At 41.8% G+C, this 15,035-nt stretch overlaps 1 protein-coding gene across 3 annotated transcripts in view; it reads right to left on the bottom strand.

The window, feature by feature from the left end:
* The window catches only part of LOC144498487 (host cell factor 1-like), a 467,986-nt gene that overhangs the window by 440,279 nt on the left and 12,672 nt on the right, over positions 1 to 15,035 (bottom strand). For all 3 annotated transcript variants that reach the window (XR_013498710.1, XM_078219675.1, XM_078219676.1), the window contains 2 exons: positions 3,557 to 3,641; positions 1,272 to 1,378 (listed from right to left, as the gene is read on the bottom strand). Coding sequence is in view for 2 of the 3 variants with exons in the window: in XM_078219675.1 (XP_078075801.1) it covers positions 1,272 to 1,378; positions 3,557 to 3,641 (192 nt within the window). In the remaining variant the exon portion in view is untranslated. The remainder of the gene's footprint in view (positions 1 to 1,271; positions 1,379 to 3,556; positions 3,642 to 15,035) is intronic.

Here is a 15,035-nt window from a genome sequence, read left to right as displayed (position 1 = left end):
CGCCTATACTAAATTATACTGACAATCTAAAAATCACTCTATTTATACTAACTACACAGTAACGGACCCTGTGGTGACATGTATGAAAACTAAACAATCTGAAACTGACAACAAGGAATAGGTCATTAACATACTCATTTTTTTAAAAAGAATTTACTAAGTGATAACATACTTTATGACTAGGTGGCTTACAAAATTATTAAATCAACACTGTACTGAAAAGAATGAGGAGAAAAATGCCCTGCCTGTGTCTTGACGGAAAAATAAGCTACTGGGCTATACTTCACATAGGGCTGTCTAAACAGAAATATGATGTGGAGATGCTGGCGTTGGACTGGGGTAAACACAGTAAGAAGTCTAACAACACCAGGTTAAAGTCCAACAGGTTTATTTGGTAGCAAATGCAGCGCTCCGAAAGCTAGTGGCATTTGCTACCAAATAAACCTGTTGGACCTTAACCTGGTGTTGTTAGACTTCTTACTGTGTAAACAGAAATATGTACAGGGATAGGCTTAATGCAATAATGATCGAGTAGAATTGGCAATATATTGCCAAAATTTAACTCATTCCCGCCAAAAGTCTGAATCGGGTACATCTGCCGCATCTTTGTAGAAATCTACAGTGGATGAAGTAAGTAAAAATCTCCTAGTATCAGTCAAAATAATTGGAAGATAATCAGTATAAATGTGGAAGTTCAAGAAAATTGCAGTTCCTTTTTTTTTAGAAATTACCAAAAAGCTAAAGTGAATCATCTCCTCAAAGATATTATTCCTTAAATTTAGAGGAGGCAAGCTAGTGATTTAAATTGCAAAATTGCTTAATAATTCAGGCAGTAAAATTGAGAGTGAAATATTCTGTAGGGAAATTCAACTACTAAATTCTAGCCTGGATAACTCTGCTGACTGAAATATTTGAACTGAGTACCGTCGGTCATTAATACACTTATTTACAGAAAGCCTTGGTTTAACATTTCACCCAAAAGACAGCACCACTGACTCGGTACAGCACTGCACCGCCAGCCAAGATTGTGTGCTCACATCTTTGGAGTGAGTCTTGACCCTCTGGCCTTCTGTCTCAGAGTTGAGTGCGTCACTGACCAAGTCACAGCACACACCCAATGGGCAACACTCATAACTGCACAAGTAATGGAAATGAATAACATACCATTCTGCACTACAATCTGTAAACAATGGCTGGAGATAGCAAGAGGGGAAAATGCAGTTTGATTTCATACCCATTAGTCACTTAAGTAAGAAACTCAAGAGACTGACCTAAGTGTAAGTAAGCAAGTGTATTTGTGCACTTCCATTCCTTTTCATGAGTGGCAACTTTCACATCATCCATCACAAGTGGTACCCAGCCACCAAAGACAAACATTCTAAAGGAAAATAAAGACAGACAAAAACATAAACAGGTTGTGCTGAAAACTATTTACAACAAAACTGTGCATTTGTATTTAAAACAGAGATATCGGACTTAACGGGGAAAACACAATCAGCATGGTTCATGCTGTTTAAACGCGACAGAATGTCAATTATCCAAACCAAAGGGAAATTTGGAGTGTTCAGATACAGTTTACGCTGTGAAAACACACATCTGAAAAGCGGAAATAATTTGGACAATTGACTTTCTAACTAATGAAAAGATTTAAATGAATACATAATTATCAGAACAACAAATACAGATAATAGTTTATGGAAACTAAAAAGACCATAAGAGGATTCTAGCACCTAATTTGGAAATGTATTACATAACAGATGAAATGCTAAACAGTGATCATTACAATTTAATAAACAAAAACAGATCAACATAATATAATCAGGTGCAAAATAACATCAGATAGAAAATTAAATGTCTTTTACATTTCAAGTTTAGTCTCAGCGATAACTTAAAATTCAACTTTTAAAAAGAAATGTGGGGATCAACCGAAGGTTCACTATGAAGCCTGTACACGTCACATGGCAGTATGATAAACTAACGTTAGTACTCAATGCCCTAAACCTCTCTGGGTGGCTTACAAAGTTATACTGCAAATGAAACAAAAGTGAAGCTGTGAGATGGCTGCCTGGAAATGGCCTCACTGAGGCTGCAGCTATACTGTTATACCTCATGTTTTTAATTACTGCAACCTCAAATCTGCTTTAGTGATGGGACATCAGCAGAGATTCGCTTATAGTCATAGATGTTTCCAGCATGGAAACAGGCCCTCCGGCCCAACTTGTCCATCCTGCCCCCTTTTTTAACACAGTAAGAAGTTTAACAACACCAGGTTAAAGTCCAACAGGTTTATTTGGTAGCAAAAGCCACACAAGCTTTCGGAGCTCCAAGCCCCTTCTTCAGGTGAGTGGGAATTCTGTTCACAAACAGGGCATATAAAGACACAGATTCAATTTACATGAATAATGGTTGGAATGCGAATACTTACAACTAATCAAGTCTTTAAGAAACAAAACAACGTGAGTTGTTTTTTAACCCTTTTTTAACCCCTAAGCTAGTCCCAATTGCCCATGTTTGGCCCATATCCCTCCATACCCATCTTACCCATGTAACTGTCTAAACGCTCTATTTAAAAGACAAAATTGTACCCGCCTCTACTACTACCTCTGGCAGCTCGTTCCAGACACTCACCACCCTGTGTGAAAAAATTGCCCCTCTGAGCAATTGTATCTCTCCCCTCTCACCTTAAACCAATGGCCTCTTCAAGCAAGAACCTTTAGTGTAGTGCTACGGACATATTTCTGGGATGAATATATTCCATTTTACAAATATTCAAGATGCGCATGGTTGTAATTAGAGGAGAGAGATGCAATACTCATTCCAGCAGCTCTGAATCTGCACTAATGTGACCAGTGTGCGCAGATTACTTTTTTTTATCCACCACTTTCCCATCTCTACCAAGAATTTTCCAGCTGGAAGCAAATCATTTCTAGAAGCTGGGAATGGGAAAAGAGTCCTTTATTTTTTATTTATTAATGTCATAAGTAGGCTTACATTAATACTGCAATGAAGTTACTGTGAAAATCCCCGAGTCGCCACACACTGGCGCCTATTCGGGTACACTGAGGGAGAATTTAGCACGGCCAATGCACCTCACCAGCATGTCTTTTGGATTGCGGGAGGAAACCGACACAGACATGGGGAGAACGTGCAGACTCCGCACAGACAGTGACCCAGAGGACAGCGAGTCCTCTTCAGTATTCAACTAGTGTGTGCAATTAGATATTGGTTAAAAGTGTTTTAAAAGCTACCAAAAGTACTAGTGTATCACTTGAGTACTCACCAGTCACAATACATACCCGCTATAGTGAAGACCCCAGTAAAGATGGATCAATGCATGTTTTTAACAATTTTTCTCCTACAACCTTCCACATTATTTAAACAGAGCAATCAATCATTCTGATTAGAATAGTATGATTCCACTAAACGCATGAGGACGGACACCCAGTCATTACCATGTCAAGAGGCCATGGATAGAGAATGCTCCTCTCACACCACATGCTTTCTAACTCATTACTGATTTTTTGGAAGAATTCTCAGATAGCAGCAGAACACTTACTTATTTCCAATAACAGTAGCAGAATGCAAACTCCTAGGGAGTGGTGTTGAACCCTTGGTCGCTGGCTTAGTCCAAACCAAGCTTTCTGTAAACAAAGGAAGAAATACTTGACAGTTTACTGTAAACATAACTGCATAATGCTGTTGGCCAAGTACCATGGATAGAGTCCAAAAGCTATACAGTTCCCGATGGGTCATTCTCATAGACAGCATTCCATTTAATGTTATACCCTGGGACCATCAGCTTTATACTTCTTTATGGTTACTAAAGAGATAAATTTAATAATTCGTGCAAAGATTTACACATTAGTCTACACTTCATCAAATTGCAACTATACTAAGGAGCCACTACAAGAACAACTTACATTTGTATGGCATATTTAACACAGAATAAACTCTAGAAGGCACATCATAGAGACACATGGGAAAGACTGGATGCTATTAGGAAGGGTGACCAAAAGCTTGGTTGAGAACGTGGCTGTTTAGGACAATCTTAAACAGAGAAGGATGTACAGGCAGAAGAACTTAGTGAGAGAATTCCAGAGCATGGGCTGAGGAGGCCTTCAAAAGGCAAGGCTACATTGTGGCGGGTGCACAAGGCCAGAGACAAAGGAACTGCGTGTTGGAGGAGGTGATTTGAGGATTGAAAGGAGATGCCTGAGATCAAAGGGTATGGCTTTATACATGAGAATCTTAAATGAGACTTTGGGCAATGATGTAGGGGTGAGAGAGACAGATCATGGAATGAGCAATTTTATTATTCCTTCAGGGGATGTGGGCGTCACTGACTGGGCCAGCATTTATTGTACATCCCAAATCGCCCTCAAGATGGTGGTGGTAAACTGCCTTCTTGACCCACTGCAGTCCCATCTGGTACACCCATAGTGCTATTAGGAAGGGAGTTCCAAGATTTTGATGCAGTGACAATGAAGGAACAGTACTATAGTTCCAAGTGGTTGGAAGGGGAATTGCCAGTGGTGGTGCTTCCATCCATTTGATGCCCTTGTTCTTCTCGGTGGTAGAGGTCGAGAGTTTGGTAGGTGATGTCAAAGGAGCCTTGGTGAGTTGCTAGAGTATATCTTATAGATGGCCCATAAATGTTACCCACATCTTGCTGCATATGAACATGGACTGATTCAGTAGCTGAGGAGTTGTGAATGGTGCTAAAGATTTCTCAAATCAGCAGCGAACATCGCCACTCTGACTTTATGGAAGGTTATTGATGAAGCAGCTGAACATGGTGAGATCTGATGTTCTAGGACAGAGATGATTGACCTCCAACAACCTCAACCATCATCCTTTGTCCTAGGTATGACTCAAACTAGTCGAGAGCTTTTCCCCCACCAATTCCCATTGACTCGAGTTTTGCTAGGGTTACTTGATGCCACACTAGATCAAATGCTGCCTTGATATCAAGGGAAGTCGCTCTCATCTCACCTCTCGAGTTACATACATACGAACATACGTACTAGGAGGAGTAAGCCACTCAGCTCTAAAGCCTGCTCCGCCATTCAGTAAGAACATGGCTGATTTGACTCTAACTTCAACTCCAAATTCCCACTTATCCTCTATAACCCTTTACCCCCTTGCTTCTCTAGAATCTATCTACCCATGCCTTAAAAATAAGTTCAACTCTTTTGTCCATGTTTGGACCAAAGCTGTAATGAAGTCAGGAGTTGAGTGGCCCTGGAGGAACCCAAACTAAGCATCAGTGAGTAAGTTATTGCTGAATAAGTGCTGCTTGATTGTACTGTTGACAACCACTTCCATCACTTTGCTGATATTGAGATGGGGCGGCAATTGGCCAGGTTGGATTTCCCCTCCTTTTTGAGGCCAGGACATGTGGGAAACTTTCCACATTTCCAGGTGGATGCCAATGTTGTAACTGTACTGAAACAGGTTGGTTAAAGGCAGGGCTAGTTATGGAGCACAAGTCTTCAGCATGATTGCTCGAATGCTGTCTTGAAAGACTCATAGCCTTTGCAGTATCCACTCTCTTCAACCATTTCTTGATAACATGTCGAGTGAATCGAATTGAAGTTTACTGAGGGTGCAGCACTGCAGGCTAGCAATAATTGAATCTGGAGGTAACGAGAAGTGAAGTGGAGATGGGCAATGATTTGATTTGTCACATGCATTATATACAGTGAAAAGTATTGTTTCTTGCGCGCTATACAAAGCATACCGTTCACAGGGAAGGGGAGAGTGCAGAATGTAGTGTTACAGACATAGCTAGGGTGTAGAGAAAGATCATTGTTAGAGAGTTTAAACGAGTTAGAATAGAGTTTTAGAAGCATAGAACAAGAGTAAAAGATAGAATTAGAGGGTATGCTGGGCACAGCTGGCAAGAAGTCGCCTCGTTCCAGCAACATCTGGACAGCTTTTGCGACAGAGGGAATATGTTGTCAAGAGTTTAGCTCAGGGTTGAATAAGATACTTGGTAGCAAACACTCTAATTCAGCCCAAGATAGCAGCCAGGATGGGGGATATTATCAGTGCCAAGGGTAATGAGTTTACAGTGGAAGACTTCAGTCTTACTAATACTCAACTGGAAAAATTGCAAGATTGGAGGTCAGATAAACAGTCCGCCAGTAGAATCAGTGAAGGAATCGACTGTGTGCTGGGAGATACAGCTGATTCCATCAGTACTCATGGAGATGCGCATACTTGCGGTTGGGGGCAGGAGGGGGCTTCCATGGGTGGAAACCTAGTTGGAGAGAGGCTAACAGAAAGATAGAGAAAGAAAGGCATGACTTGGGAGATGACTACTGGATTTTGAAGATGTAAAGGAGATTGGAGATGAGGTACCAGTTTGCAGACAGAAGGGTCAAGGGTGGATTTGTTTTTGAAAAGTGGATCATGACACCAGTTTTGAAAGGGAGTTAACTGATCAGGTAGCAGATCTTGTGGCTCAGAGGAATTTGAGAGTGAATGTGACATGACAGGAGAGAAACTAGAAATAGATACAGCTTCGGCGCTAGATCACAAGGAACCAGCAGGGAATGGGGAGATGTCACAGCAGCATTTTGGGTGGCGCAAGTGATGGAAAGCACAGCTGTGTGGGGAGGCATTGGTAAGGGACACCATCTGAGAGACAAGTTTTAATTAAAGCCAGGATGTTATTGCAGTCACCAAAAATAAAGCTTGATGGAAAAAGTGGGAGAAGTTGAAATGACGGTCTCAATCAAACTGACAAAGATGTTTATGAGCCCCTCACATTTACTGGCAAAAGCGAAGGTTTCGAGGGCAGAGAAAGAGGACTTAAGATTGGAATGGAGAACAAAAGTTGGGTGGTTATCTTTTCTTGACAGGTGATCTTAGCGTAGTTGGTAATTTTGGCAGAGGATGAGTCTCAATAGAGCTCGATGTGGCCCAGCTAGCAATGGTGATGGCTGGCTTTGAGTCTCTATGGTGCAGAAGGAAGCCATTTGGCCCATCAAGTCTGCACTGACTCTCTAACAGAGCGTCATATTCAGGCACACCCCCCGCCCTACCCCAGCAACCCACACATTTATCTTGCTAATCCCCCTTACCTACACATCCCCGAACACCAAGGTGCAATTTAGCATGGCTAATCCACAATTGGCTTAAGCATGGCTTAAACCACTGTGTACAAACATATGCTTGAGTCTGCACCACCTGAACTTGATGATGCAAAGACAGAGGCCACATTTGTATTACAACTTCGAAATAAAGGTTTCGCTGACACAAGCACAGCAGAGGTGGAGTTGAGGGAGCTGACAAAAGCTACATGGTTGGAATTCGGTAAGGGGAACTGTCAAAGGCACAGGGAAGAATCCTTCTTCCAAATGCAGATAAAGTTGTGATTCAAAGTGCATAAGATAAGTGGTACTTGGAAGAGGTCAGAGATAGCTCTTTCACTGATCAGGACCATAGAAGTAGACGCCACAGAAGATGGAAAGGTTGAGGGAATGGCTATGAATGGATTAGCAGATTTCAAACTGAGGTTAAGGAAGATTAGGAGGGCAGTGAATTCAGAAAAGATAGAGAAAGGGAGGCCGAGATGGAGTTTGAAATCATCCAGGATTAGATGTTGCTCAGTTTGGAGGTTAATAGCGGGAAAGGAGGAGGATAATGCTGTGAAGCCTGGGGTGAGATTTGGAAGAGATGATAAAAAATGAAAAACAAGGCAAGGGGCTTAAAGAAGGGGAAGGTACCAGAGTACTAGAAGGAGACCAATCAAGGAGGAACTTGAATGACAAGAACTACATCATCACCTCAACAGTATGTGGGGGGGGGGGGGGGGCAGGTGGTTTGAGGAAGTTCCAGTAAGAGGCAGAGTCACTGGCTGTGAGGCAAGTTTTAGTCAAAGCCGTGATGTTAATGTAATCACCAACAATAAAGTTGCAGATGGCAAATTCAAATGTTCTGGAGGAAATGCAGAGTGGGACAGAATTCCTGGGTTTAATGATGGTGGGATGAATGTGATGGGAAAAAAGGTGGCCATCAGTATGCAAGGCAGCAAGGCAAGACAGGGGAACAGAGTGGTTGGAGTTGTTGATTAAAAGGAGGATTTAATTTTTTTTTTATAGAAACCCTACAGTGCAGAAGGAGGCCATTCGGCCCATCGAGTCTGCACCGACCACAATCCCACCCAGGCCCTACCCCCACATATTTACCCGCTAATCCCTCTAACCTACGCATCCCAGGACTCTAAGGGGCAATTTTTTTAACCTGGCCAATCAACCTAACCCGCACATCTTTGGACTGTGGGAGGAAACCGGAGCACCCGGAGGAAACCCACGCAGACACGAGGAGAATGTGCAAACTCCACACAGACAGTGTGATTTGTCACGTGTATTGAGATACAGTGAAAAGTATTGTTTCTTGCGTGCTATACAGCCAAAACATACCGTCCATAGAGTACACAGGGGAGAAGGAAAGCAAAGGTGCAGAAAATTGTGTTACAGTCACAAGGGTGTAAAGAAAGATCAGCTTAACACAAGGTCGGTCCATTCAAAGGTCTGATGGCAGCAGGGAAGAAGCTGTTCTTGAGTCGGTTGGTTCATGATCTCAGACTTTTGTATTGTTTTCCCCACTGGAAGAAGGTGGAAGAGAGTATGTCCTTAGTGCGTGGGGTCCTTCATAATGCTAGCTGCTTTTCCGAGGCAGCGGGAAGTATAGACAGAGTCAATGGATAGGAGACTGGTTTGCGTGATGGACTGGGCTACATTCACAACCCTTTGTAGTTTCTTGCAGTTTTGGTCAGAGCAGGAGCCATACCAAGCGGTGATAAATCTGAAAATAGGCACAAGGCATGGCTGTGGCCTTATTCAAAAGGAATTCCCACATGGAATGGTGGCAGGAGCGTATAAAAGCAAAATAGAGATACGCCGGAATGGTGATTGGTGGGCTCAAAGCACCCAAGAGGAGCCAACGGGAAGGCAGTATGACTGGGCAACAGGTAGCAGAGGAGGCACAGAGAAAGATGTGAAAGAAAATGAGATAAAAATAATGAGCCCCAATCCAAAGAGCAGCCAAAATGCGCATGAATGGGCACCGTGGGAATTCAAATCACATTAGCATGGCAGACTTTGGAAGCTGCTTTCCATCAATAGGGTTAAGATTGCTGCACTCAGTAATTTAATGTTAGAATAAAATATTACAAACCTATTTGCGCAACTGTGAATTAACAACTTCCCCAAACACTGACGCATTCTACTAAACAAGGCTGACAAATTCCGATCACTGATCTCCAGTCTGCCGACTGCCCGATGCTAAACGTATTGATCCCTGCGTTGCGCTCCTGCTAATTTCCTGGCCAGGGTTGATTCCCCAATGGTTTACCAGAGACTATAATCCGTACGGCCAAACATGGCAGGGCAGCTCGTGCACTCAGGACTTGCAAGAAAATGCACAGTAACACAAATCCTTAAAGGATCAATTGCACAGAGCAATAGCATACAAAAAATCACAACTGAGGGAGACCAGTGCTGAGATTTTTCTTTCCATTCTACATACGCTGTGCCAACATCGTATTAAATTCAGCTATAGCATACCTTGTTACCACAGGATAACATTGCTACAAAAATGTATTTTAATCCTTCATTCTGCTGAGAGGCAGGAATTTGAGAACTCACATCATCCATTCTTAAGGCCTCTCAGATGCATTTGCCTAACTAATGCTTAATCACAGGGGGAAGTTGCATTCCAAATTTATGTTCACGGTTAAATGAATTGAGACTAACTAAATGAATTATTCATTTCCGTGGCAATTTTTAAAGCACTGTTGAGATGATTGCGCAGAATTGTAATTAAGTCAAATTTATACTTGTACATTACACTCTTCCCTGCATCAGGTAGGGGGGTAATGTCAATCTATGCATCGGAAAAGCTTGTGACCTTGAAAGTCACTGTTTTGTCCATTTGGATAAATACCGTTGCATGCTTTGTCTCGCTACAGACAGGTGACTTGGTGTGACTGCTGACATCAATGTCAATTAATAAACGCTCTCGCCATTTTATTCACCACATGAAACGTGGTGTCAGGTGAGTCACTGGGATTTGAGGGATGTTGATATGCCTTAAATCCAAAGGCTGTCAGCTGTAGGACACAGTAAGAAGTTTAACAACACCAGGTTAAAGTCCAACAGGTTTATTTGGTAGCAAAAGCCACACAAAAGCTGTAGGACAGCCAGCAGAAATGAAAAACATCAGAGAATAATTGTGCCACGTGGGGTTCCAGCAGGGAACGTTTTAGTGCAATTTTGAGGAGAACTTTGACTTGTTAGAGCCCAACCAGGTGCATGCAGGTGAGTGAGATCAATGTATCAGGAACCCTCAAAGGCACCCGCTAGCCCATGTGAGCATTTTGCACAAGAGCCACAAGGACACTGGCAGCTGGATAAGTCAGCATGGCTTTGAATTTTCCAGTACCTGCTCCTGTTGACATAACAAGAGAGATTGGAGGGAGCATTGGCAAATCTTTCCATCTCAATCACAAGAGTTATGAGATTTACAGACAAGAGTAGCAAATCTCTTACCATCAATGGGCAAGGAGTGTTAAAAGTTGTATTGCATCCTAAATTTCACTTTGAAGAAAAGCTAGACTTCTACTAAGGTCATATTATATGTCATGTATAATCACTATGAATTTGACACTAGAGGGCAAGAGAGGATGGCTATTAATCAGTATGTGATTGTACTGAGATGTTTGACTGAGTCTTGACATTTTGGGAAACTTAAAAATGACTTATTTGGAGATAGAACAGTCTTAAGTACAAGCGATCCTGTAATGAGGGAGGTCTCTGCCAAGAGACGAGAAACCTACTTTCAAGAAAACTATTGATGTGTGTAGAAACTCTTGAGCTGCCTAACGTCAGTTAAGAACATAAGAACATAAGAAATAGGAGCAGGAGTAGGCCATCTAGCCCCTCGAGCCTGCCCCGCCATTCAATAAGATCATGGCTGATCTGAAGTGGATCAGTTCCACTTACCCGCCTGATCCCTATAACCCCTAATTCCCTTACCGATCAGGAATCCATCTATCCGTGATTTAAACATATTCAACGAGGTACCTCTACCACTTCAGTAGGCAGAGAATTCCAGAGATTCACCACCCTCTGAGAGAAGAAGTTCCTCCTCAACTCTGTCCTAAACCGACCCCCCTTTATTTTGAGGCTGTGCCCTCTAGTTCTAGTTTCCTTTCTAAGTGGAAAGAATCTCTCCACCTCTACCCTATCCAGCCCCTTCATTGTCCTATAGGTCTCTATAAGATCCCCCCTCAGCCTTCTAAATTCCAACGAATACAAACCCAATCTGCTCAGTCTCTCCTCATAATCAACACCCCTCATCTCTGGTATCAACCTGGTGAACCTTCTCTGCACTCCCTCCAAGGCCAATATATCCTTCCGCAAATAAGGGGACCAATACTGCACACAGTATTCCAGCTGCGGCCTCACCAATGCCCTGTACAGATGCAGCAAGACATCTCTGCTTTTATATTCTATCCCCCTTGCGATATAGGCCAACATCCCATTTGCCTTCTTGATCACCTGTTGCACCTGCAGACTGGGTTTTTGCGTCTCATGCACAAGGACTCCCAGGTCTCTCGGCACAGCAGCATGTTGTAATTTCTTTCCATTTAGATAATAATCCAATTTGCTATTGTTGAAGAGTATTGATGGGAGAACAGTTGAGGTTTTGCACTATGCTGAGAGGAAGTCCAATTCTTCCAAGCACAAATCAATGATGAAAGGGAAGGACAACTTTCAGAACAGGCAGCAGAAAGATCAAAGTCAGAGCACTGGAGTTCAATGTTCTAACTATGTTAGGGGGTTGAGAGTTTCAAGAAAAAGAAAAGAACTTGGTTTGCACACGGATTCAAAGTAACAGATTTATTGAAGAGCTGTTCTCTGCACTGCACAGAATACAAACTGAAAGTAAAATAACAGTGGCAACACCCTAATGACATCACCATCCAATCATGTGATCAGCTCTTGAAGCAATCTGCAACCCTTTTAAATATGCAACATCCCTCCCCCTTTACTTCTATCATCGTGACAACAAATTACTACGATGTTATACATAGGATCAGTGATACTCTAGATACTACACTATGTATCATTAATCATTACACAGTCAATAACAAAGTCGGTCAGGAGGACGTTTCCTGTTCAGGAATTTGGCTGTCCTTGGCCCTAGAAGTGCGATTTGGAACTTCAGTAGACTCTCCTTCTCTCTACCATTCTTACATGATAGAGGAGCTAAGGCACAATCATCAGGCAACGCAATTCAACTAAGTTTTCTGTAGTAGTATTCACAACACTAGGGACTGAAGAAGTTGGCACCTTCTGGAGATGATTTTGAGAAATCATTCCAAGATGACAACAATTGGTCAGCATGCCATCACCAAACTAGTTCATCTTCAGTTTGAACCGTGTAAGAAACTGGACCTTTTTTTGGTACCATTTCTCACTTGCAGCATAATTACGCGCTAACACCCAATCTCTTGTTGAATTGAGCAGCGTTTTCCTCACTTCTCATCTAGCAACTTGAGATTGTTGTTGACGTTCGACTATCTTGGAAATTTCTGGAGGTAATAACAAATCAAACGCAGTTCTCAACTTCGTCTTTAAGAGTAATAATGCAGGTGAACTTTGGGTAGTCTCATGAGTAGTGTTTCTATAAGATGCCAAAAAGCTTTTCACACGATGGGATAACAAACTTTGCTCTTATGAGGCTTTTAAAGAATGTTTCAAAGATTGTACAAATCTTTCAGCTAATCCGTCAATTGATGGATGATAAGGTGCGGACATTATATACTGAATACCATTTACTTTGAGATAATCCTCAAACTCTTGTGAAGCAAACTGTGAACCATTATCCCTAACAATCTCTTCCAGTTTACCAAATCTTACAAAAATTGTGTCAAGTTTTCCAATGGTTTGTTCAGATGTAATAGATCTCATGATAACTTCTGGCCACTTTGAGTGTGCATCCATTATGACTAAGAACATGTAACCCTCAAACGGACCAGCAAAATCTACATGTAATCATTTCCATGGCATTTTAGGCCATTGCCAAGGGTGTAAAGGAGACAATGGTGGTGTATTTCTTACTTGTGCACAAGATTGACAATGTCCAGCTTTTTCTTCAATCTGAGCATCCAGACCTGGCCACCAAAAATAACAATGTGCTGATTTCTTCATCCGGACTATACCAAGATGTTCTTCATATAGTTGTTCAAGACCTCTTCCACGCAGACTAGGAGGAATGATCATTCGAATTCCTTACAATTGACACCCATCTTAGACGGTCAACTCAAGCTTTCTTGACACACATGGTTTCAAATCAGGTTGCAGACAATGCGCTCCAGTTATCATTCCTTTCAATGGCATATCTATCATCTTCCCCATAATTTCTGGTGTCTCTGAACTTGAGGGGCTGTCACAGGTAAATGGTCTACTCGCGAAAAATAAACTAGTTGGCTGTATCTGCTCAATAGGCAAAGGTAAGCATGATAATGCATCAGAATGGCACTATGAGTATGCAGATAGGATTAGTGACCGCCTTTCAATCGACTAGCAGCTAACAGACAGTATGACTTTTATATGGCCCAAAAGTAGTTAAGGGTCGCTGATCAGTCAATAATGTGGAAAGATAACATATAAATAACGATGAAACCTTGGTATGCCAAAAATTGTACTCAATGCTTCTTCTTCTAGCTGAGAATAGTTAGATTTAGCACTAATCAGAGTATGCGAAGTAAAAACTATTGGTCATTCTTCTCCTGGAGGCATAATATGTGAAACTACTGCCCCATCTCCATAAGATGAAGTATCGCAATGTTTAAAGTTTATTTATTAGTGGCACAAGTAGGCTTACATTCACACTACAATAAGGTTATTGTGAAAATTCCCTAGTCGCCACACTCTGGCACCTGTTCGGGTACACAGAGAAAATTTAGCACGGCCAATGCACCTAATCAGCACATCTTTCGGACTGGAAACCGGAGCACCTGGAGGAAATTCATGCAGACACGGGGAGAATGTGCAGACAGTGACCCAAGCCAGGAATCGAACCCGGGTCCCTGGCGCGATGAAGCAGCAGCGCTAACCACTGTGCCACTGTATCACCCTAGCAAGCAGTAATGGTAATTAAAATGAACCAATACTTCAGACTATTGCAAAGCATCTTTGTCCCTTCTCGTATTCTGTTGTCCAGTCCCATGACTTGACATAGTAAATTATTCATTGGCTTCAGTAATGTAGCTAAGTTAGGAACAAATTTGCAATAAGAATTTACTGATCTTTGCAAGGGCCTCACGTTCACTGGATGTGATACTTCTAAAATAGTGTCTTTGTAAGTGTTTTATAACACCTAATAACACGGCCCAAATACTGGACTGATGTCTGGAAAGTCACACTTTTCTTTCTTGATACACAGACCATGTGCTTGAAGATGTTCCAATGTTGCTTCTAAATTATTCAAGAGCTCTTGTTCACTGGATCCTGTAATTAGAATATCATCAGGATAATATTGCACACCATAGAAACCATTTAAAATCTGATCCATCGATCTTTGGAATAGGGCTGGTGAGGATGTTATTCCAAAAGGCAATCTTTTATAATGAAAAATTCCTTTATGAGTAACAATGGTAAGCCATGTAGAGATTCAGCAGGTACATTCATCTGTAAATATACTCGTGAAAGATTGATCCTGTTGAATTTCTGCCCACCTGATAACCCAGCAAACAAATCTTCAATTAAAAGCAGCAGATATCAATCAGCACACAACATTGGATTTACGGTTGTTTCAAAATCACCACAAATACGAACTGAACCATCTGGTTTCATGACGGGTACAATGGGAGTAGCCCAGTCACTCATTGTAAGCAGTTCTAACACCAGTGTTAACAAATTCTTCTTCGACTTTGGGACGAATTGCATGTAGCACCACTCTTGCTTTGAGACGTTTTGGTTGATGATTAGGCTTTATCTTGAGCTTCACTTGAATTC

This window comes from Mustelus asterias, chromosome 9, assembly GCF_964213995.1.
Source record: "Mustelus asterias chromosome 9, sMusAst1.hap1.1, whole genome shotgun sequence".
In the NCBI taxonomy this organism is placed as follows: Eukaryota; Metazoa; Chordata; class Chondrichthyes; order Carcharhiniformes; family Triakidae; genus Mustelus; species Mustelus asterias.
The sequence above is the reverse complement of the archived record's forward strand: the minus strand, read 5'-3'. Positions and strand labels throughout refer to the sequence as shown.